Below are 23145 nucleotides of genomic sequence, written 5' to 3'. Positions count from 1 at the left end.
ATATTTTTAAAACTACAAATTAAATTTCTTTTAGCGATTATTGCTTTTTTAATCTCACAATTCCAACCCTCCTCCTTTATCAGGGCTTGGGACCGGCAAAACTGACCCGAAATAGGCACTCTTTATATATATGTGTGTGTATGTGTGTTTAAGTAGTTGCAAACCTTGTGGTCCACAAAAAGTAACAGAAAAACATATGTAACCATAACGTTTGTAACAAACTACATTAACAATCGAAATGGACAAAAAAAAGAGACACACTAGAAACAGTGGCAATGTGAAAAATGATGGGAACTAGTCTGGTTCTAATGCAGGCTAATTGTTTTTTGTTTGTTTGGTTTTTTTCCAGACACCCCTCCACACGCACAGGCCGTGCTGGCTCACAGAAGGAGTGGGTCATCCTCGTTTTGGTTGAGAGCCTTTATGGCAGGATCAGCATCTGTAGCATTTGACTTAATGGAAGTTAGCATGCAGCTGATGTGCAGCTGCAAAACCTTATCAAGCAGCTGGTGTTCATAGGAAGCCCCACCAGACAGCTTCAGTCTATATATGAGATGTACAAGATGGAGTTAAGGCTCTCCAAGGACATCCGATTTCTAAGTTTGCAATGATGTGTTTTAGTGCATTGATTTATTTTAGACGGCGAGGTGCCCACGGCAGCACCCGCTGCTGTAAGAGCGATACGTGCTTTCACGTCAAAAAGTCGTCATAAGTCTCCAATAACACCAGGAAAAGTCGCCAGATTTGTCACTGGTCGCTTTTCAGAAAAAAAAACGTTGGCAACACTGACCGTGCACAACAGCGGTCTCCTGTGGACGTAAGAGGCAGAGCCTGCCTCAAACTAGGAGAAAATTTGACGTGGGCGGAGCGTCCGGGAGGGAAACGGAGGTGCTCTTGGGGACGGGGGGAATACCATTACTGACATGCGTAGTGTAGTGCGTTTTTAAAACGCCCCCCTGCGGCTGTATTTTTTATTACAATCAACAGACGTTCTTCTTCTACTACTTTTCGATAGTGTTGGAACATCGCATGAACGCCCCCTGCTGTCCGGTATGCATGGACAAACCAATGACTGTAGAAAACAGAAAACTTTTCTACAGTCATTGGGACAAACGTGTACGATGTGATCCATCAGCGTAAAGTAAGATTTACAAATGGTTATAGCTGTACTTGTGTGTAATTCCAGCCCACACACACACACACACAAGTACAAATCGGTCTGAACATTATTCTAGAAAAGTGTGTGGTCAACGTGTAGTAACCAGCTAACATGTGTTAATGCACAATTGTATTTGATTTGTTGCTAAAATGTGCTACTTGATTGCTTTCTGTTAGTTGATTTGGATCTAACTGTATTATTAAAATAAATTCTAAAGACTTCTAGCTTTCCCGTATCAACACCGGTTCTCTCGTATGAGAATTTCTGTTTCTATTATTACATCTATTAAAAACATGATGCTAAGCTAAATTCAAATCCCACATACCTTAAGAGTTTTTGCAGCATCTGTACTGCAGTCTGTCAATGTGATAAAGTTCATGGTCACAAGCTTCATTCAAATCTTCACATGTCTAGTTAAAATAAACAACTCTGAACCGTAAGTATGTATCAAATTTATTCTCAAATACACAAGCAAAGGTGGCAATATGAAATCAAGCAATGTGACACTATAAATGTCAGCTTTCTGAAATGTTGACTCTTCATTTAGCACCTTAATAGTTAGTTGGGTTACACATGATTTATATAGTCACACATAGAAAAAGGAACGGGTGAATAATGCGAGTCAGTAACATAAAAATAAGCATGGAGAGCTGGGGCATTTGGATCACAGTTACTGAGGATATACACTGCATGTAGGTAAAAGTACCGCTGTGGACGTCTAGTGCCACGAGTACCATCGAGCCTCTACAGCCTGACATCAAAAAACACCCCCACCCCGCATTCCTCACAACAAGAGTTATCTCATGACTAGGCCTAGACAGTGATTACTAAAAAAAAGTTCTTCTGACATTTTTGGACCTTTCTTTCTTTTCACATTACAGTTTGCTGGTCTGTAGAGTTGCATATACACAGGAGTAATAGATATATACAGAGGGGCTCACTGTCAAACAATGCTGAAACAAAAGATGCTTGCTGTACCTGGAGTGTGAAAACGTAAATAATAATGGAAAGGCACTTGATTTGCTCCTGTGCAGCCAATGAATCTGGCCTGAGTGCCTGGGTGTGTCTGGCGCCCTCTAGTGCCAAACTGTGGTCTCAGTTGTTTCTGGATGGGCAGCTCAAGGGCAAGTGGCTGAACTGGAAGGGTCTTCCCATGATAAAATATTAAGTGAGTGTTTGAAGGAGTGTAATGATCAAATGCTAAATATTGTACAGTTTTCTGTAGGAGGGAAACAATAACCTCCTGGGTTAAGGCCTGAAAAATAAAAACAGGCTGCGCTCTGTAGTGGATTTGAAGAAGAGAAGCTAAACTTTCTACATAGATCAATTGAGATTTGTCCTATCGTCGTTCTTACTTTAAAACCCTGTTCGACCAAATTTAGTGTCAAGCGCCCCGACTCCAACAGGCACACACGAGTTCAATAAGCTACCATCAGATCCTCGTCGACACAAGTGGGAACACTAACTTCACATGAACGGACACCAAACACAAGGAAGAGAAAAAAAAAAACTACATGACGTCCACGAAGAACTCGCTGGGGTTTCCCATGGCCAGGTGGAACGACTGCCGTGACGCAGTGAGCTCTGGGGGTACGGAACCCAGCTCACGAGTGGGCGGAGCACCAGGTGGTCCTCCAGGAGTGGAGGAAGGAGGTGGAGGTAACGCGGGGTGCATGGGAGCTGCCGCCATCGGCTGCGTGTGCTGAAGGCCGTGGGCGGTTGCCATGGCCGGGTGTGGATGCTGGGGTACCATCATCACCATCATGGGGTTGTACGGCAGGATTCCCGGCGGGTAGGGGGACATGTGGGGCGGTTGGGGTATGCGGTGATGATGCGAGCGTTGGGAGGAGGCGTGGCTGTGCTCGCTGGGGGCGGCTGAACCGTGGCCGCGCCTCAGACTGCTGCGCGTCGAGTACTCAGACTCGCTGCCGCTGCCGGAGCGCGAGTCGGCCCCGCCACCTTCTCCACCACCGCCGGACGGGGATTTCTCCCCTCCGCCCACAGTGCTACCAGGGCCTTTACTGCTGCGACGCCGCTCACCCTCGCTTCTCGTCGAGCCGCTGCTCCGGCTCCCTGCAGCAACACGGGAGAGAAAATACTGTTTGATAACAAGTCAAACAAATCTGAGCTCTGATGACACTGCTTAGCTGATTTACCAGTTGTACTAAAATCATTTACACTTTTCTGTGAAGTCTTTCTTGTGTAATTTCTTAGCATTTTCCACACAGCTGACTGCTGCCTCCCGGTGGAGGTGGGTTAGAACAACTTAGTTGCATGGATTGTGTGATGGCTCAGACAGAACAGGAAAGATGCACCTCAGGACACACATGGGACAAAGACACATTAGCAAACTTAAGCTGCCTTTGTCTACAGTTTTATTTATAGAAAAACTGAATTAAAAGTGTTCATAGGAGGTGGTTCATTTATGATATTACTTATTACTGTGATCTAAATTTACTACTCTTGCATTGAAGTTGTGTCCTAGCAGCAGGCGATGGAACCATTGGCCCTAACACTTTGCATATGACTGGGTACAGCCACCAGACTGTGCTGTTTATGCTTTTAAACAAAGATTTCAAGAAAATGCATCATTTTCTTTTGTATTTGATTAAAGTGAAGATTACCGATTGAGTGGGCTGAAGCATTCTAGACTTTGGCAATGGCTGGTTGCAAACTCCTGTGTGCAGATGTCTTCAACCTTTAACTCTACATATGCAACTATCCTCTCTCCTTTGCACAACAGGAATTGCTGCTCATTTTGATTTTTCACTTTTTAATAGCCGAATTTTGAATCACAGATGCTACAGACGCTCTCCTGAGTCTCTGGTGTAGTGGTGAACACATTCATCTTACACGTGAAAGATAAAATGTGTCGTCTGAGACCAGGAGGAGGCAGAATCCCAGTCTAAGAGGTAGTGTACTTTATTTTGTGGAAATGCAGTGTTCTCATGCATGAAGGCACTTTTGGCTCACACAAAGGAGGTTTAGGCCAAAAGCAGTAAAATGTTTTATTAAAAGCCCGTCATTTACTCAGCTTCAGACATTTTTATTCATTAAATGGGCAGAAAATAATATAATGCAGACTTATTGCAGTTAGTGGACATGGATCAGGGATGTGCTGTCATCTTCAAATGACCCATCTGAGCCAAGAAAAACCCTGAAATGGTAGAAATTGAGCAATAGGCTCATATGTCCTGTTTTATTGTATTTTCTAATATTATATCCATGATTAATAGCCCTGTGTGCAGTCATCAAGAGCCACAGGATATATTATACACAATGTCAGAGCACACTATGTAGCTCTGTCATGAAAAGCTAAACTTCTTGAGTAATATTTTGGAGTGGCCCTTCAAACAGGAAGAGTTTGCTCACAGCGGCCTCACCTACAGCATCTCACTCTAAAAATAAATACTGGATAAAAGAACATTTCTCTCCGCTTACCTTCGCTGTGTTGGCTGCCAGTGCTGCCCGGGGCGTAGCTGTAACTGGTAAGCTCGTGGTACGGAGGCGGCTGGCTGGAGAAGGGATGTGTTGGGTATGGCTGATAGGGGAAGGTGTGCATCATGGGCCACGGGGAAGCCCCAGGGAGCGGCAAGGGGGCCAGGGTGTCCTGGTCCGAGGCGCCGCTGGAACCGTCGTTGTCATTCAGAGACAGATTGGCCATATCTGTGTGGGAGACACGAGGGAGAGGGTGAATAATGGTGCAAAAATGTTCCTTCAAGATTTACAGCTAACAGAGAATAATTTTTAGGTTTGCATGATGAATGGCTTCAAATATCAACCTCTGACGTGAAAAGATCTTTTCTTGCACCAAACCCGAAAAAAAGATGACTACATCTGAACCGTTAATATGGTGCAGCTGGTGGACAATGATTGGTCTTCTTTCCTGAGATTTCATTTTAGCGATGGCAGGACATTAAAGAATCCTTTGATAACTATGACGTCAAATGTCTAACCCCTTCTACAACCGGTGCGTCCACCAGTGCCCATGTGCAAAATGTGATTAAGGATAAAACTCAGCAGTCGGATGTGTTGCTCAGTGTTTGATGTCAGGGTTTTGCAGCCACTCACAGTTCTCACAGTCGCTCAAGTCTCCGAATACATAGTAGCACTGTTCGGAGAATGTGATCTTATTGACCGTGTGACGAATGAAGCCGGCCTTCAGCAGGTTGCTGGCGTACTTCCTGGCTTCACGGCGGTCCTGAAATCCCTCGATGTGGTGAAACAACCACTCAACTACGTCTGAACCTGATGAGGGGTGCAGAGAAATCATTCTAATCATCATTAAGAAACATTTTGTCCCATAGATGCCAGGTTTACGTAATAAAATTCAATGAATCATGAAATAAAGAGTTTTGACTGATCTTTTAAAAACAAACTAGCAAAACAAAAACACACACTAGGCTCAGTGCGTGCTCACATAAAAAGATTTGTTTCACACATGACTCTTTTTCTAAACATAATCCCAGTGAGAGCCCCTACTGCAACCAGAAAACGTATTAAATGAACATGATAATTAAAGAACATCTTATTATAATGAACATACCATACATATTTCTGCATGGACCTTTTTCCCTCTCGTGCAAAACTTTGCACGAGCATACCTCAGTTATTAACATATGTTTTTTAAATAATCATAAATCCCAGTTCATGTTTCATGTTCATCCCCTGTGAATGCTTTTGTTTTAAGCGTCATGTTTGTCATGTGGCTTAACAGTCACTAAAATTTGCACCCATGATGGAATTTTGTTCAAATCACCAGTAAACACAGAAGGAAAAATTAGAAAAAGAGCGCCGCAGGCCGGTAAATATAACAGTAAAACCCAACATTGTTACAAAAAAAGGGGACCTGAGATTAATGGTTCAGTGCGGCGATTTATCGAGTCATGTAAACCGGAGCATTTCACCCACATTTGTGACTAAAAACAGACCCGCAATAGAAACATATTTAGGTGCAGAGTGTGAATAAAAAGTTTAACATTAGGTCACGCTGGCACACTTTAATGTGGAGCCGGAGTCTGTTTACACACCGCGAGGAGCAAAGAGGCGGCGCCGTTATTGAACAATAATTAAACAAGAAGGAGCAGTTGATCCATAATAAGACAATAATGTTTCTTATCTTTATTATTACTCCATTAATCGATTGACTTGATAGATTACTCGATGTGTAAAATAATCAATAGGTAAATACAAATTTGAATTTTTCAGTTCAAGTTGTCACTATGTGCGGAGGATTTTAGAATTCAGGTTATGTGTTAAGCCGTAGTTACCACACTTAATGTTGTTTGTCTCCCTCTGGAGGCCACATCAATATGAAAACAACAGATGTTTTCATATCTGATGTTATGCCTGTAGACAGTTTGAGAAACAGCAGATTGAGTTTGAGAAAAAACATTGAACTTTAAATGCAGCACCATAACAGCTGCAGTGAAGAGCAACAAAAGCAACACCGCCATCAAATGTACCACACCACACAGCTGGCTGGGTGTGGTTACACATTTTATTCCTAATACACTTCCTTATATTTAACTTCCCCATGTCTGTAACCTCACTGCTTGCATTCTGTTTGAGAGTTTGTTTTAAAGTGAAGGGTTCCCAGTGCTGGATGCAGACCACCGAGTCATGTATTTATGTGGAGAAACTGAAACATCAACACCGCCGGGCTTACTTCTGGCTTACATCTAAAGTACCGAGTGGAAATCTAACCAGCGGATTATTTATAAATCAAATATCTTTAAGAGGAATTTAGAAGGAAAACGAAAAGCTCAAAAACTAGCCAGGTGAAATGAACACCTCTGACTGAAAAAAAACCTGCCTGACGCCTGAGGTGTGCCTGTAAGCTGCTGTGTTAGAGTGCATTAAGAAGTTAGGGGGGAAAGTAATAAGATCAGAGACTGAATATAACACCAAATTTTCATTTCAAAAAGCACAAAGTAGACAAACACGTAGTAATTATCCCTTGTGATTCAGCTGCATGCGATTCCAATTTAACACATGTTTTCATTCAAAACAGGCATTCACGTTTGTACTTGAGGGGTTTTTCCTCCCACAAGTCACACGGTTTTAATTCTGTGAACATAATGCCTGCCCTGTAAAGTCCTGTGAGCCGCAAAAAGTTCATGGAACGAGTGTAGTCTCTCTTGCCTCGTTTCCACTTTTTGTCTTACCTAGGAAAGCGTTGGGAATGGTGATTTTAAGCCACATGCGGTCCCGGACTTCCAGACCCGACTCTGGTGAGGCCATGGCTTTGGCGACAGATGCCATGTCAGAGTGCAGTGATAAGTTAAAGTCATCAAAACCTGGAGAAGGATGAAGAGTGGTTAAGGAAAAACCTCAGGAGGGAAAAACATGCAAGAAAGCATGACAGATGAAAACAGAACGGGGCCAAAAACAAGAAAGCAAGGAGTGGAACTTCAAAGAGATCAAAAGCAGGAAAGCAGCAGACGTCATTTATCACACAACAGCCGCGACAAAAGCAGAAAGACAGATGTGAAAGACGACTCCTGTGCCAGTGTCGGTGGGAGACAAAGACGGACACAGACTGAAGAAGGGGAAAGAGATACTTTAGAATAATGAACTGAATTCAGACTGAATATCACGAGTCTGGATATGAAACTAGACAACTAGACACGAAGGACAGTTTTATGAAAATAATACACAGCCATGAAAAGGCTGATATTACTAAAGGGGATATTATAGAGTAGGGTGAACGCAAAGACGCTTACGTTCAGTCTCGGTGACGGAGGACGAGGACGTGATGGTGCTGAGGGAGGAACTGCCTGGGTAGGGAGGGTAAGCCCCGGTCATGGCCACGGAGTGACTGACCCATGCTGCAGGGTCAATGGGTCGGACCGGCTCATCTGCAGGGTGAGGAAAACAATTAGGAAACAGTTACTGACACAAACATGGATCCGTGTGTTGTGTCTCAGGCAGAGCTGTACGTACTGCGAGGCAGAGTGAAGTAGCCCTGAGGAGACGGGTCCCAGCACTTTGCCACTGTGAGGATGATGGGCCTGGAAAAGAGTACGCAAACATCACGACTACGGTCAGATCACATCGTCCACGCTAATACTGGGGTGAAGATTTACCCGATACAAAAACGTCACATGGCAACAAGACAAGGCAGGGCATGTCTGAGAGTGAGAGCTGTGTGTCAGCCTCCAATGATCATTTATTAATAAAACAAAACAAAAAAAGACAGATACTTCTACAACCAAAGCACAGTACTTTGCAAAATATGCAAGAAAACTGAAGGTGGAGAGAACGAACACCTTTCACCACTTGAGAAAAAAACACAAGGCTACGAAGAAGGAGATACTAGCAGTGACGTGCGATTTAAACAAATCTCCACACAGCGTCACTGGAGCGCTCACTAGCTACACATCATAAGACAAGAAGAGCAAATGATGGATCAAAGTTACTGAAACAGGACTTTAAGAAGCTGGATTAAAGCCCAACCCAAGATATAACATCACAGAAGGACAAGAAGGAAAATCCCCTTTATTTACTTACACTTCTAAACGCTGCTGCCTTAATAAAACTGCAAGCATCAATAAAATGCTGTTCAGTAAACTTTTCCTATATTCTCAGAAATATCATTATAGCTTCTCTAAATATCATGATATAATTTTGAGACTATACCACCCATCCTTGATAACAACAAAAGCTTACTACCTGTTGACAAGACAAAACCTGAAAACATTTGATATCATCTAAAAAGTCAGATGGAAAAAAAAAAACAACATACCCTGGCTTGTGTACAATCTCCCTCAGGACCCGCACTGCATCGTCGTTACTCATATTCTCGAAATTGATGTCATTCACCTAGGAGGAGAGGGGATAATGAGGCATAAGAAAAAGGTTTATTTAGACTCATCAGTGGAGATGAATTATTTATTGATGCTGATGATGAAGAATAACAACCAACTGTTTTGGTAGCTGATTAATCAAAGTCTTTTCAACAGAAAAATGTCAGTAATTTCCCAGTTCTAGCTTCTTGATCGGAACAAAAAAATAAAATAAAAACCAGTTGCATTCATACGCATAAATACTTCCTTTGTTTAGGTTTAGAGAGAAACAGATGTGTTCATGTAGACAAGGAATGAATTACAACTGAAGTGAACAAGCACTGATCTGGACTGGATCACCCACTAGAAAAGCTCCTGAAATGAGACCCAGCAGATCTCAAAACCAAACAACCACACTGGTATTTCCCGGATAAACCAGCAGTCCGAGCAGTAATTTAAAAAACTAAATAAATCAAGACATCGTCATTTATATAGGAAAAAGCCATCATTCCTCCTCACCTGCAGCAGCATGTCACCAGGTTCAATGCGTCCATCAGCAGCCACAGCTCCTCCCTTCATGATGGAGCCAATGTAGATGCCTCCATCCCCCCTTTCGTTGCTCTGACCCACTATGCTGATACCCAGGAAGTTGTACTTTTCTGTACGGTTGAGAAATCACAATAATGTTAAGACGAGGTGAACATTAGGTAAGAAAAATGAATCTGAGATATAAGTTTAAAGGTTCATGAGGTGCATGAGGAGAGTACAGACCCATGTTTAGAGTGACGGTGATGATGTTCAGAGACATCGTGGAATCTGTAACACTGCTGAAGGAGGAGGCCTGGAGCAGGAAATGACAACATTACACTACAGACGCTGACGTGACCAAAATATTTAATCTGTTTGCACAAAGTAAATCGTGCGCACACACCCTCTCCAGACGTGGGGGACGCTGTTTCCTCCGTCGACGATGTCGCTTAAGAAGCCTCGAAGCTGTGCTCTGCTCTGTGGCACTGCTGAACCTGTTCAACAAAAGGTGAAAGGTCAAGAGAGAGAAATATCTCATAAACCTTTAACAGGCTTGGTTCTTAAGGAGGTCAACACAAATTTAAGGGACAGCTTCTCTCGCATTGTTTCATCACCTACTGGATACATACGACATTTATCGCTTTCTCACCTGCTCATCGTGTCATCGTCCTCAGAGTCGCAGAAGCTGGTCGTTTCTAACTCGCTGCTCATCACCGTGCTAGAGCTCTCGTATCCTGCCAGGTGGCGCTCCAGACGACTCTGGCCGTTCATACGAGGGCCTGAGATGCCGCACGAGAGTCCCCAAAGACAACAGGAAAATAATCAACATGATTTTTCATGTTTGTGCAAGTCAGGGTTTCCCTATAGAGCCCAAACATTCCTCACTCCTCAGCAACTCTCTGATTATATCAACTTGTATTGAGTGTCTGGGAGATATAGACGTGCCAAATCTTGATAGGAGGCAGTATTAAAAGGATTGTTTTCGTGTGCACGAGTGTCTCACCGTGTTGTTCCATGCTCTCTCTGTGCCGAGGCCTCTCTCTCCTGAAAGAAACTACAGACTCCGTTTCAGTCTGGTCGTCCAAAGTCTCCACGCTGCCTGTTGCATTGGGACTGTAAAAATAAGCACAATTACAGATGGAATTAGAGCACGACTGGATTTCAACACTGGATTTGCAGTAATCAGTGTTTACAACATAAAAGGCATTTCTAACTACATACGTTTTTTATGTTATGCATTTTTGCAATTATAGTAGGCTAGAAAGTACATGCCCTTCCTTAAATTACCTGTTCTTTTAAAGCAGTATTGCCTGCTGCTGTATACGAATATCTAAGCTTTATTTTTTCGTCCCAATTTCTAACAGCTTCCTCTGAATGAAAATGGGCTTAACTGAATCTGACACATCATACAAGTATTTGTATTATTTATTAACTGTCATACAAATAAACAAAGAAAATAAGTGCCAATTTGCTATTTGGAGAACTGTAATATTTTCAAGAGGACATTTGAACAGTCATAAGAAAAGCCTGTCAGTGTTTCTGCTGGACTAACTTCAAAAGAGGCCTTTTTTCTAAATGATCTCATGCTGTTATCTCCCAAGAGACATCGGTAATAAACTAGAATCAGCTGATATCAGTCCATTTCTTTAGTCAAACTCTAGACTATTCTTCAGTTAAACGGAACTACTCACCCTTTTCCTTATTTTCTGTCACATTTACATATTTATATCACGCTATTTAAAAACAACTTGGTGATTGTCCAAATAAGTGTCCTGAGAAGGACCAAGGTCCAGTATAGGCTCCTTAGATGCTGTCAGACTACTCTGGGTCTAATACAAATATAGAGCTGAACACATGTACAACTGTTCCCTTTTAAACACCAAATCAACATTTTAATACATACTTTTAGCGTTATGTGCTTAATGTTGCTTACATTAAAGTTGTCGGTCAGGTACGTGTCACTTTAATGAGGCCTTGGACATATGTATTACATTGTCTCTTATTGCAGTGAAGGCTATAGAACAGCACCATCTCTTTGCTGGTCCAATATTAGCACATTTTCCTACAATGATCAAAAAGTTTAAGACACATGAAGACACAAAGCACGGCATGGTCACTGTGCATTAGAGCTACTGTAATTTTATTGACATCACATAGTGAGCTTTTCATTTTTTTCTACCACTCACATGGATTTCTTCATTTTTGTAAGCTGTGTGTACATCAACACAACCACAATCAGACTGAAAGATAATTAGTTTGCTTTTAAGATTCAGACCCACTGTCCACACTATAAAAACTTAAAAGCACAACTAACACTGGATTCATGAGACCCACAATTAAATGGCTGGTTAAGCATTTCGCAGCTCGATTGTTTTTTAACATACAAAAAAAACAAAGAACTTTCCCCCAAAATCAGTTTCTCATAGCTTGGTGTTATATCTACACTGATAATACATCAGCATCCAGTACCCCGGAGACCACCCAGTCATAAAAACAGCTGGTTAAACTGAACCTTTTCTTTGGTACCAGAGACCCTTTCATTTGAAGATTGTCACGTATGAGCAGTAAGGTGTCGGTCTAGCTCCAAACATATTATGGAAACAAATAACTAATTTACTTTTTCTTCTTTACTTCCTTACTAATGACTCGTGAAAAAGCAGTGTGCAGATATACTTGGTTTTTTATAAAGATAAAGGATGGACTATGGTTATAACTATAGTTTTCAGTAATGTTGGATTGGTCATATCAATATCAATATTAGATTACATGAAAGGCAGCAAACATCGATGTATATCTAAGCTGGTGACGCTGATTAGATTCACTCACTGAATTCTACCTTTTTGATTAGCTTTAAACTGCCCAGGTGTTAGAAATCATCCCTACAGCTATTGAATCATCTGTTTATATCCTGTTGAGTTCAATTGGCTCGATCCACAAAGAGCAGTGAATATCAGAGTAGCAGTTCATCACAGCTGACCTGTGATTTATGTACAATAAAGCGAAGATCTACTGGATATCCCAATACAAAACAGTGTGCAGCCACTTCTGATTTTTTGGCCCACACTGATACACATTTTTGCTACACCTGATCTTACAGCTTGCCCACCTGTGAAGTCCCACTTTAACCTTCTTCGTACATATATGTACAAGCTGTACAATATGACATAATATAATACAAATAAATAATAAATAGTTATTTTGAAATTCATACTGGTTTTTTGCTTTTTTAAAAGCTGTCCTAATCACACACGTGTGTGTGCGCGCATGCATGTTTTTGTTTGTTTGTTTTAAAAAATGAAATGACTACATGTAAGATGAGATCTCATTCTTGCTCTAAAGACTTGTATTAGCTTGACAGTTTTTAAGCTTCATTCACTTCGTTTTGCTTTTTCAGCTCAAAACTAATGTTTTTGGTAGCCTCGCTCTCAATGGAGGTTCTGGTAAACCCAGCGTTGAATACCTGCCCAGGAACTGACAGCAAACAAAGTGAGAAACCAGTTGGTTCGCTGCTATTAGCAGATATTTCCAAAACAGTGTTAAACAAGAATAATCACTAGGAAACTGTTTGTTGACACATTTGTCATATCAACTTAATGTGATGTTACAGTTTTCTGCAGTAACCCCAACTATCCAAACCAACTAGACCACATTTCACAACATTTCAAAGCACACTGGAAGTTCTTGAATATGGCAAAAACATACTCAAACTGTGTGAGGGAACACTTCAATCAGATCTGTCTACTCAGGGATTGAAAGCTTTTCCTTGTGTCAATAACAAGGGCGGTCCCAGCTAAGATCGGTTTCAAATGAGCTCACATATTCGTGCGTAAACCTGATACTCTGAGAGTGTGAGATATTCAGGTAAATATACAGTTTCTAATTAAAACTATAGGAGGAGCACAGGTGTGTGCTGCAAGTCTTCAAGTACAATGGGTGAAAAGTGGTGGATCATCCCAAAACTACATGAGATCAGCTTGAAGACAGTTGGGATCACAGTCGCTAAGAACAACACTGGTAACACACTTGAGCACAATGCAATGAAATCCTGCAGCGCACACAACATCCATACATGCCACCCTTCCTGATTTTTCTGTGAGAATCCCGAATTTCAGTGCCATCCATCCATCCATTCGTTACCGCTTATCCTTTTCAGGGTCGCGGGGGGTGCTGCAGCCAATCCCAGCTGTCATAGGGCGAGAGGCGGGGTACTCCCTGGACAGGTCGCCAGTCTGTCGCAGGGCTAACACACAAGGACAGACAACCATTCATACTCACATTCACTCGCACATTCACACCTAGTGGCAATTTGGATTATCCAATTAACCTATCCCCACAAGCTGCATGTCTTTCAGAATTTCAGTGCCCCTGCCGAAAATCTCCCGATTTTCCATCCGGACAACAAAATTTAAAAACCATATCCCAGATAGGCCCAGGCAATTCCAGTTTCCAACAATGGCTACTACTGCAGTTACTTAGTTTTAATACTACTCTAATTATTCTTTCTGGGTCACAAAATAAACTTTTAACATATTTTCAGGCGAGAATGTAGCTGTGTAAACTTGAGCTGACGAGAACAGCAAACTCCCGGCACATCGTTTATAAACCCCCGCGGTCTTTCACTACTCAGGATAAACATGATATATAAGTCACTTAAATAACTTAAACATGTTATTGTTTGGCTTTTTCAGTGTTTTATTTGTTCGTGAGTAAATCGGTTTGGCTGAGATTAAAATTATTCGATTAGATTAAACAAAACTTTATTAATCTCTCGGGAGGGTTCCTCCGGCGGTTTTCACACAGCTGAATAAACGTCAGACAGAAAACTGATTAAACTGAAGTGTGAGATGGTCGAAAATGTACGCCAGCGTCCGGATATATTTTAGATAGCAAGGAGCAGACGGCAGAGTTTCACTCCACCGAGAGAGCTCGTGACGTAGTTCTGAAGGCTAGACCGTCCAATTTCACGGTCGCTCATTTCCGGTCAACCCGACCCACTTAGACCACGAAGGCCGGGTCCTCAGGTGGACCCAGCCTCTGAATTTGGACACCTCCGCTGTTTCCAGCCGGACAATAATAACAGTGACATTTAACTTATTTTATCCGATAAATAAACACTGTAAAATTCAAATCTAGCTCTTTGACATCATCTCAACCAACTGTGTTTGAAAGGAGGAAAATGCTGAGCACATCCCTGCAGTTCAGGAGTTGGAACCATTATTGGGGCTGTTTTTCTGCTAAGGGGACAGGATGACTTCACTGCATCGAGGATGTCAATGAACAAGACATGTAATATACAATCACGGACGAGAACCTCCGTCTCTCAGCCAGAACGCCGAAAACGGGTCATGGATGGATGTTCTAGCATGACCAAAAAATCACCAAGGCAACAAAGGAGCAGCTACAGATGAAGCAGGAAATCATGAAGTGGCCTAGCCAGTCTTCAAACCTCAGACTTACACAAACTCTGTGGAGGAAGCTGAAGTTTTGAGCTGCCATGGGGCAGCTAAGAAAGGATTTAAAGATTTGCGCAAACCTGGTGACCAACTACAAGAAACATCTTACAGCTGTGCTTGCTAACAAGAGTTTCTCCACCAAGTACTAAGTTGTGTTTTACTTGTTGATCAAATACTAATTTCATGACAGTGACATGCAAATCAGTTTAAAACTTTTATGTAAAGTGTTTTTTTCAGGATTGTTCGCTGATGTTCTGTCTCAGTCCATTAAACTAAAACTACCTTAAAATTTGAAACTGTTCATTTCCTGATAAGTGAGCAAGCTTGCAAACTTCAGCAGGGGATCAAATAATCATTTCCCTCACTTTAAATACACAGTAAATGATTCACGTGTGTGTGTGTGTGTGTGTGTGTGTGTGTGTGTGTGTGTGTGTGTGTGTGTGTGTGTGTGTGTTGCTTACTGGAAAGATGGTGGTCTGGAGTCCCCGATGCCCCCGGTCCTCTCTGCAGGTGGGGGAGGAAGGGGTGGCGGAGGGGGCAAAGGCTGGGTAGTTGTTTCCACAGGGGGGACCACTGCCACTGGAGGCTCTGCTGCTGGAGTGTCTGAAGATACCAACTGATATATAAAAGGAAGCAAAATAAAAGATTTAGAGACAACACAAAAAAAAAATAAAGAGAGGAAAGAATCTGAGGTAAAGGTCGAGGGAAGCAGGATGGAAAGTATTAGGAAAAAAGTAGGCAAGTATGTGGAGTGGTGAGAAACTGGCACAAAGTAAGAGAGGGCAGAGAGACGAGAGGGTGAAAAAAAAAAGAAGAGGAATGAAAGGACGAGAAGGAAGGAGGTGGAGGGCAGAGGGAGGAAAAACGGGTACTATGTCAATTACTTTCACATACAAACACTGTACTCTTTTCAGACGAAGGTCTCAAGGGCAAACTGAAACGCTATCCTACACTTAACCTGTCTCTCTTCATTATACAACAAAAGTGTCCACACACACACATACAAGGGGAGAGAGAGGTATCACACATCAACAATTAGGATGAATGGCATATAGCTTCCAATTACATGGACCATAGAAACACAGAGAGCGGAGTCCAGGCCTTCTTACATCACTGCAGAGCCCACACATAACGTTTCTTATTATAAACTTCATATGAGCTCCAGAGTTTGGGAAGTTTGGTGCATTCAGTGACTTCATATAAACATGCTTTGTATTTCCTGTCAAAATAACTCAACCAAATGTCCACAAGCATGTGCACAGAGACGTTCGCCCACTTTATCCAGTCACTCCCTGCTTTTTGCGCTCCATTAATGGCTACGTAACTGTGAAACACTCATCTTCTGGGATCCCTTCATCCATCTCTCTGTGCAGATCGCATATCAGTCCCTCTGGTGTCTGAGCTTTGTTCTCCCTCTCTTTGAGTTCTTATGCACTTAACAGATGCTCCAGCCCCTGTCCTTCTTATCTGGGCCAAGTCTCAGTGTTTTGTCTCCTTTTAAATGCAACCCGCAGGGTGGAGTACAACAACTGGGTCTTCTACAAGAGAAATGGAAAGTATGAAAGTTGTACCTGGCAACTCGCTGTGCTATAACTGCTAACAAGCCACGCTGGGTGCAGCTCGGCTCGAGTATCAGTTAACACAATCAGAGAAACATTTGCTTCCTTCGTGAATTTGTTTGGCAAACTTAAAAACGCCTTTTCTATCTCGACATGCTCATTTAAATGTTTGCATATGTTAAATTCCGTGCGGCTACAGAATTTTAACTTGACTTTCTCGCCTAATACTATTCTATGTGTTTGCACATGGCCAAGTCATGCATTGCTGCATGTAAACAACTGTGATGCATGCTTTCCTGCTAATATCGCCTTCTAAATCGGGGGTCCAGTTGTTCCAAAATAGCTCAGCTTGACAATGCAGTCACATTGTAGGATATCAATGTGTAGACAGAGTGAAAATTTTAATGTTGCTGGTCAACATTTTAGCTGCGAGTTGACTAAAAAAAAAATTTAAGACACATTTAAAATGAATTTAAGACCATTTAAATCTTTTAAGGTTGTTTATTAGCAAATACGTATTTAAGATAAAAGCTTTATAAGGACTTGCAGCCACCCCGGCCAGATTTGACAATTACTCTGACAAAGAAAACAATGAACTATCTTTTTAATGAGAGCCAGTTTAATATAGCATCTTGTTTATAGTATTGAGTTTTTGCTGACATTGATGTAAATGCGTAAATTTAATAATAGGCATTTAGTTTGTGCTTTGACAATAAGGACCTCCAAGTCTGAGGTCACAGTTCTCAGCTGGAAAGGGGTGGGATGCCCCAAGTGGGGTAATTTAAAGGGTCACTGAGGTGTGAGTGGAGCATGAGACTGGTATACTGGTGAGGTGTCAGCAGTGATGCTATATCAGTCTGTTGTGGTGAAGTAAGAGTTAGCTTGAAAGCAAAGCCGCTGCTCTACCAGTCGATCTACGTTCCTACTCCGACCTACGGCCCTAAGCTGTGGGTATCCACTGAAACTACGAGATGGCAGACACAAGGAGAAGGAAGTGAGCTTCCTCCAAAGGGTGGCTTGGCCCAGCCTTAAAGATAGACTGTGGAGTTGGTAGTTAAGGAGGCGCTCAAACTGCAGCTGCTAATGCTCCACACAAAAAGGACCCAGTTGAGATTGTTCAGGCATCTGACTAGGATGCCTCCTGGATGCTTCTTGGTGAAGTGTTTTGGGCATGTGTTAGTGGGAGCAGGCCCCGGATTAGACCCAGGCCTGAAACTGCCTGCGTTGTCCCCCTTGAAAGAGCTAGAATAAACGTCAGGGAGACAGGGAAGTCTAGACATTTCAGCTTAGACTACTGTCCCACAACCTGGACCCAGATAAGAGGCAGAAGATGGATGGATGGAAATTTTGTAAACTTTCAATTTACACAAATAGCAGAGGAAACAACACAAAAACACCTATGAATATAAAGCAGATAAGAGCTTTATCTCTACTGCCCTCGGTGTTAAAACACATAACGGGGTAAAACAAATGGTACAAAAAAGACCCCTCTCAAGCTGAATGGAAGCATAACTATGATATGGAAAATATTTGTAGGGACCCTCTCTCAGAAAAATGGAAAAAGTGCATCAGCCTTACTGCAAACATGGACATCATGTCTGTCTCCAGGTTAAACTGTGCGTGCTTTCAATTGACAAATCTCTTTAAAATGTTTAAAAGGGAAACAAAATGTCATACAAAGAAACGGTCAGTTCAAGGCGCTCAGTGTAAGAAAATTCTCAAGTGACAAAAGAGAGTAACAGTCTAGCAAAACTACCAGTGACTCAGACTGCTGATAAAGCTCCAAGGACATTTTCCCCATACATCTGCTGAATCTGCTCCCTCCTGTTTTACCTGGGTGGACAGTTACTCTGGTTCAGTTTTTTTCCTGTTCCAAGTTTCCAAACGTTTCACCAAAGAGCAAGCCAGGACCAGATGTGCAAACTCTCTGATGACATATAATTGCGCAAAGTTAATGGCTAAAAATCTGAAATCTAATTACTTCATTTTACTGCTGCTGGTTAGACAAGACTGTTGGTCTGAGGGAGGTCTGAAGGAAGACACAGGAAAAAGAAGAGGTGGTTTTTGCAAACACCCTCTGGCTAAACATGATGTAGGCTTATTCTTGAGATTAAAGTTAAGTCTTGACATTTTCAGACAAGCCTCAAGAGGAAATGATGGAAAAAGAAAGGTTAGCAGGGAAATGTGTATAGCTTCCACTCCTGCTTTAAAAAGAAAATAAACAGCAAGTTTATCATCTCTTACCCATGACACCACTCTGCCGTTGAAACATGGCAACTTGGCACTGTCGTCTGAAATCTCTTCCTTCACCACCCTGAAGAACAGAGACACACAGGGAGGTTCAGTAGGTTTGAACGGTTCTGGTTTTCTGACATCATGATAAGTGTGATCTGTATGGTACACTGCAGTGGAGAAAAGAGGGCTGAAAACGACATTAAGTCATAGATGGAAAAAGTGAAAGTGCGGAGGGGAATTAAACAGTTTACATTACCGACACATTACATGAAATATATGAGCCCGTGACAACAACACAGCTGCACCAAATCAAAGTGCCAGGGTTAACTCAAAACCCATCTGGGTAAATCATCAGCTTACAGCCACATCAATGCAGCTGCAGTCGATCACACTCATATTAAAACTGATTTCACGGAAAAACTGGACGGCTGGGAGGAGGATCGCATTCGGCCAAACCTGAGGAACATTTTCTAAAGAAACAAAAAGGATAATGAGTTTAAAGGCTTTTGTTTTGTGTTTTTGGTGGGTGGTGGCCCAGTCAGATTACTTGCTATGAAGAGTAAAGGCAATAGAGATAAGAAGGGGTTCAATTCATGGCTGAACAGAACCTCTCTGGGAGGTACAAAAAATTCCTTTATAAGAAAAACTTGGTTTAAGGATAAAATAATTTGCATGTTTTTGATTATAATAGGGAATTGATTGTATAACACATCCAAGTATCTCAGCAACACTACCAAACTAGGGGCTGGCAAAAAACACCCCTGAAGTGTGACGACAGCAGAAGAAAGAAACTAGTGTGACCCAGTCGAGAGTCTCAAAAATATCTCTGAAATGAAATTAAACGAAACAAGGGCACAGAAATTGTATTAAAAATGTTTTGAATTCAGTCAGCAGAGGTAGAGGAAACCTTGCCTAGGACTGGCTTTTTTAGCATTTGTAGTCACACACCAGGGCTTATCTAATTGTTGGGGTTCTCTCTGTAACAATGTACCATCTTAATCCTGCAATAACCCTGCAAGTATCTTTGAGCGATTGCTGTTGTGAACTGGGACTATATAACTAAACCTGAACTGAATTATACTGGCTCCTTACTGAATAGGCTATTAGGGGAGGATGATCTTTACAGTAAAGCTGATGAGCCTCTGTTACTTCCTCTGGCACAAATCCATCACCTTTCTTGTTCTTTCGGACTATTGTATTAACAAAATTGCACTTATTCTTAAAGTGCGAATGCGACTTCCACAGTGTTGGCGAGGTGTTGATTGTTCAGTCATTTTGCAAATATCTTAGTTGTACACAAAGGAGAGCCAAAACAGTCAGTCTCCTTCCTGCCCTCAGATTCCTTGAATGTAGATCAAGTTGATCTAAATGTAATGTAGCAGTATTGTAAGAGGTTTAAATGAATATTAAAGCAACAATTAACTAATTTAGCTTCAGTTAGCCCCCATTAAAAGTAAACTCCACACCAGTATAAGTACAAGCTTATCACTGGGATCCTGCTTCTAATCTTATTTCCAAAATACCACCCAAGTCATGGAGCCATGAATCAGCACACTAACAACAAACATCACAAAACTGCTTCACAGACACTGAGGAATTTCTTCTTTTACCACAATGAGCTAAAACACATTGAGCCTACTTGTGAATTACACAACCCGGTCAACTAAATCTGCATGCAAAGCCATTACAGATAACAGCAGCTACTTAACATTAATAGCCAACATGGTCTAAATTCTTTAAAGACAACACATCCGTCTGGCAGTTTTCCCCTCCTCCATCTAAGACTTCCATGTTTACAGAGAGGCAAACACTTGGCTTCAGCTACAGTAGTTCCAAGAGACCGAGCTGGGCGTAAGTGCTACATAGAAGACACTTGGCTGTTCAAGCGTCTCCAAAAGTCTCCTTTTTCCAGCTTCACATGCCAGCATACCTCCTCTTAAGTGTGTGAGACTTGGTCAGGCTCCACTGGGCTTTTGTAAGCAGCTGTTGAGAGCTGGTTTTGTGGGTGCATGCTAGCATACAGCCGGATTGTAGTGGGCACTATTGAGGATCTGCTGCAGGTTTTGAGAGCCCTGTCTATGTGGCTACTGATGTAGCTAACAATATTTTTTCTTCCTATCCATTATGCTTTTTCAGCACAAATCTGCACCTAGACGGCAGATGGACAGATGCACAAATTGTCTGCAGAGAGTAAGATTGTCGTCATTCCTCTGTCCCCCAAACAAACAAGAGACCACAGTCGAAAGTCATTTCACTCACATACTGAAATGCCTCGAATACAATGCATAAACAACTCTGAAATATGCAGAGTCCTGTTGGATTAACTTAAACTTTTCCCTGCCGACTACCATTCTTCAAGTCCCTTGCTACCCTTAAATTCCTCACTCTCAACACGGCATTGCTGTTCTAACAATTAATCTTACTCAAACAGCTCCCTGATCCCTTCTCAGCGCACATGTATACAGCAGAATATCCAGTGACTCTAAGTGAACACCACCCTGTTCCTTCTCTCCCTTTCTTCTCCCCATAGACACCCAGCAAATGGCCCCTGTCCAGGTCCAGGTTCCTAGCACCAGCCCTGGCCTGCTCTGCCACACACACAGATCTCCTCGACAGCTGGCCTCAACCCAGGACAAATGAAAACACACACTATTACACACTCCTCTCCTGGTTAAGAGAGAGCAGGGGGAAGAGAGGGGGAGAAAAAGTCCCTGCTTTGATTGGACAGCTGACTCAGAGCTATGTTTGAAATTTTTCATCTGAACTCAGTTGGAGATATTCAAATGAGAGAGCATGATGCCAGACAGTGCAATTTAACTTAAAGACAGGCCATACAGTCTTTGAGAGTTTCCAGAGGGTGGCTCGTTTGAGACGTTTAACATTTAGTACTCACACACAAGCACACGGGGTCTAAACATAATCATGTGTTACCCAGTTACACAGGGACAAGCTCTTAATCTGACAGTTAACTTACAAAGTCTAGTAAAGGTAACATAATAAACCGACACGCTGACTGAAAAGCTCGCCAATTATCTTACTATGCACATGACAGCTGCACACACACACACACACACACACGCACTCTTTGGGACATTAGACTAAAACTAATACAACAGACCTCCAAAAAGTCTGGAAAGTTTCCTTTTTGTTAAAGTTTCAAACTTCATGTTGGTAGCGTCAGTTTGTGGTGCTTTTGAAAGGAAATTCAATAGAAAATAAACAGTCAGTGAGCAGAGTATCAAGTAACATGTTTTCTTCATGTTACATGTAATAAACAGTAAGTGATTATATTAGTATATATATATATATGGAAGATATTTGAAAGCGTCACCTTAATGGTGAAGTCTCTTTTTCTTGTTGTTATTTGACCTATTTAATTGATTTTTAGTTCAATCTTGTGTATTTTTATCATTTAGTTCCAATGTACACCACTTTGTGTTCGTTTTAGTTCTTTTAAACTGTTTTATAAAAAAAAAAAAAAGAAAGATGCTATAGTATGGTATGCTTAGGTGATGGATCCCAAATCCTACATACGGGTTTCAAATACGTAGGCCAAACATGGCCATCATTGTGTACGTACTAGTCTAAAAACCTATGCCATAACCTGCCACACATCTCCCTAGAAATGTAAGTACACATCGTTGTCTGTGCAGCTCCTACGGGTATAAATGCAGACGACAGTGTTTGGCACTTGCTTGGGCTCTACATTACTAGATTTGCTGCTCACTCATACAACAGCAGGTTGCCAAACACAAGAAAGCCCCACCATAATGCTGTGTTAGAGATTTGTATGAAAGTCCAGATATCCGAGTTCTCAGCTGGAATGTTTAACTGGAACGTACCCCTCAACTTGAATTTCCTACTTAGAAAAACGAAGCAGTCCCATAAACCCCGAGGTTACTATCCAAAATGGTACTGGTAATGGTAAAGAGTATAAAAACTACAACTTCTGTGCATTTGTGATTCACTGAATAAGCCATACGCAGAGCACAGGCCAGGCTCCAGCCACGAATGTGCTGCAGCGTTGTTTTTAAGTGCAGAAAAACAAACACTATACTGCATTACTAGTGCTACACCACTGGCTCTACCTTAATCAAGAGCAAAACAAATCCTGCTTTTCCTCACTTTTACAACGTTCCCACTAAACACTCTAATTCTGGAGTGACATCACTTTGTTCACTTCTATGCAAGCAGACTTATTTTCACACCCAGAAGAGTCGCCCCCTACTGTTTATTACAAGGTACTTCCACATTAGCTTCACTTTTCAGAATTGAAAATCATGCCCATCCATCCAAAAACTATCCATCTTTTATATACTGTCTAGGCTCAACGCTATGATGTAAACAGCTCGACTACATTAGGTAAACTGCAACTTCCAATCTTTATTTATTTATATATATATTTTTATTTATTTTTTTTTTTT

At 41.8% G+C, this 23145-nt stretch overlaps 1 protein-coding gene across 1 annotated transcript in view; it reads right to left on the bottom strand.

Annotated features, from left to right (window-relative positions):
* Positions 1–1597: 1597 nt before the first annotated feature.
* dvl2 (dishevelled segment polarity protein 2) overlaps positions 1598–23145 on the bottom strand; it is a 23141-nt gene continuing 1593 nt past the window's right edge. The window contains exons 2-15 of the mRNA XM_005945276.3: positions 18731–18800; positions 15389–15543; positions 10478–10587; positions 10124–10253; positions 9878–9968; positions 9718–9787; positions 9466–9605; positions 8907–8983; positions 8105–8172; positions 7885–8019; positions 7327–7458; positions 5231–5407; positions 4601–4825; positions 1598–3232 (exon numbers count right to left, since the gene is read on the bottom strand). Coding sequence (XP_005945338.1) covers positions 2670–3232; positions 4601–4825; positions 5231–5407; positions 7327–7458; positions 7885–8019; positions 8105–8172; positions 8907–8983; positions 9466–9605; positions 9718–9787; positions 9878–9968; positions 10124–10253; positions 10478–10587; positions 15389–15543; positions 18731–18800 — 2143 coding nt within the window. The 3' untranslated portion in view covers positions 1598–2669. The remainder of the gene's footprint in view (positions 3233–4600; positions 4826–5230; positions 5408–7326; positions 7459–7884; positions 8020–8104; positions 8173–8906; positions 8984–9465; positions 9606–9717; positions 9788–9877; positions 9969–10123; positions 10254–10477; positions 10588–15388; positions 15544–18730; positions 18801–23145) is intronic.

This window comes from Haplochromis burtoni, unplaced genomic scaffold (genome assembly GCF_018398535.1).
Source record: "Haplochromis burtoni strain Fernald_Lab_line unplaced genomic scaffold, NCSU_Asbu1 Contig_445, whole genome shotgun sequence".
Taxonomy (NCBI): domain Eukaryota; kingdom Metazoa; phylum Chordata; class Actinopteri; order Cichliformes; family Cichlidae; genus Haplochromis; species Haplochromis burtoni.
This window is presented reverse-complemented; position numbering and strand designations above follow the sequence as displayed.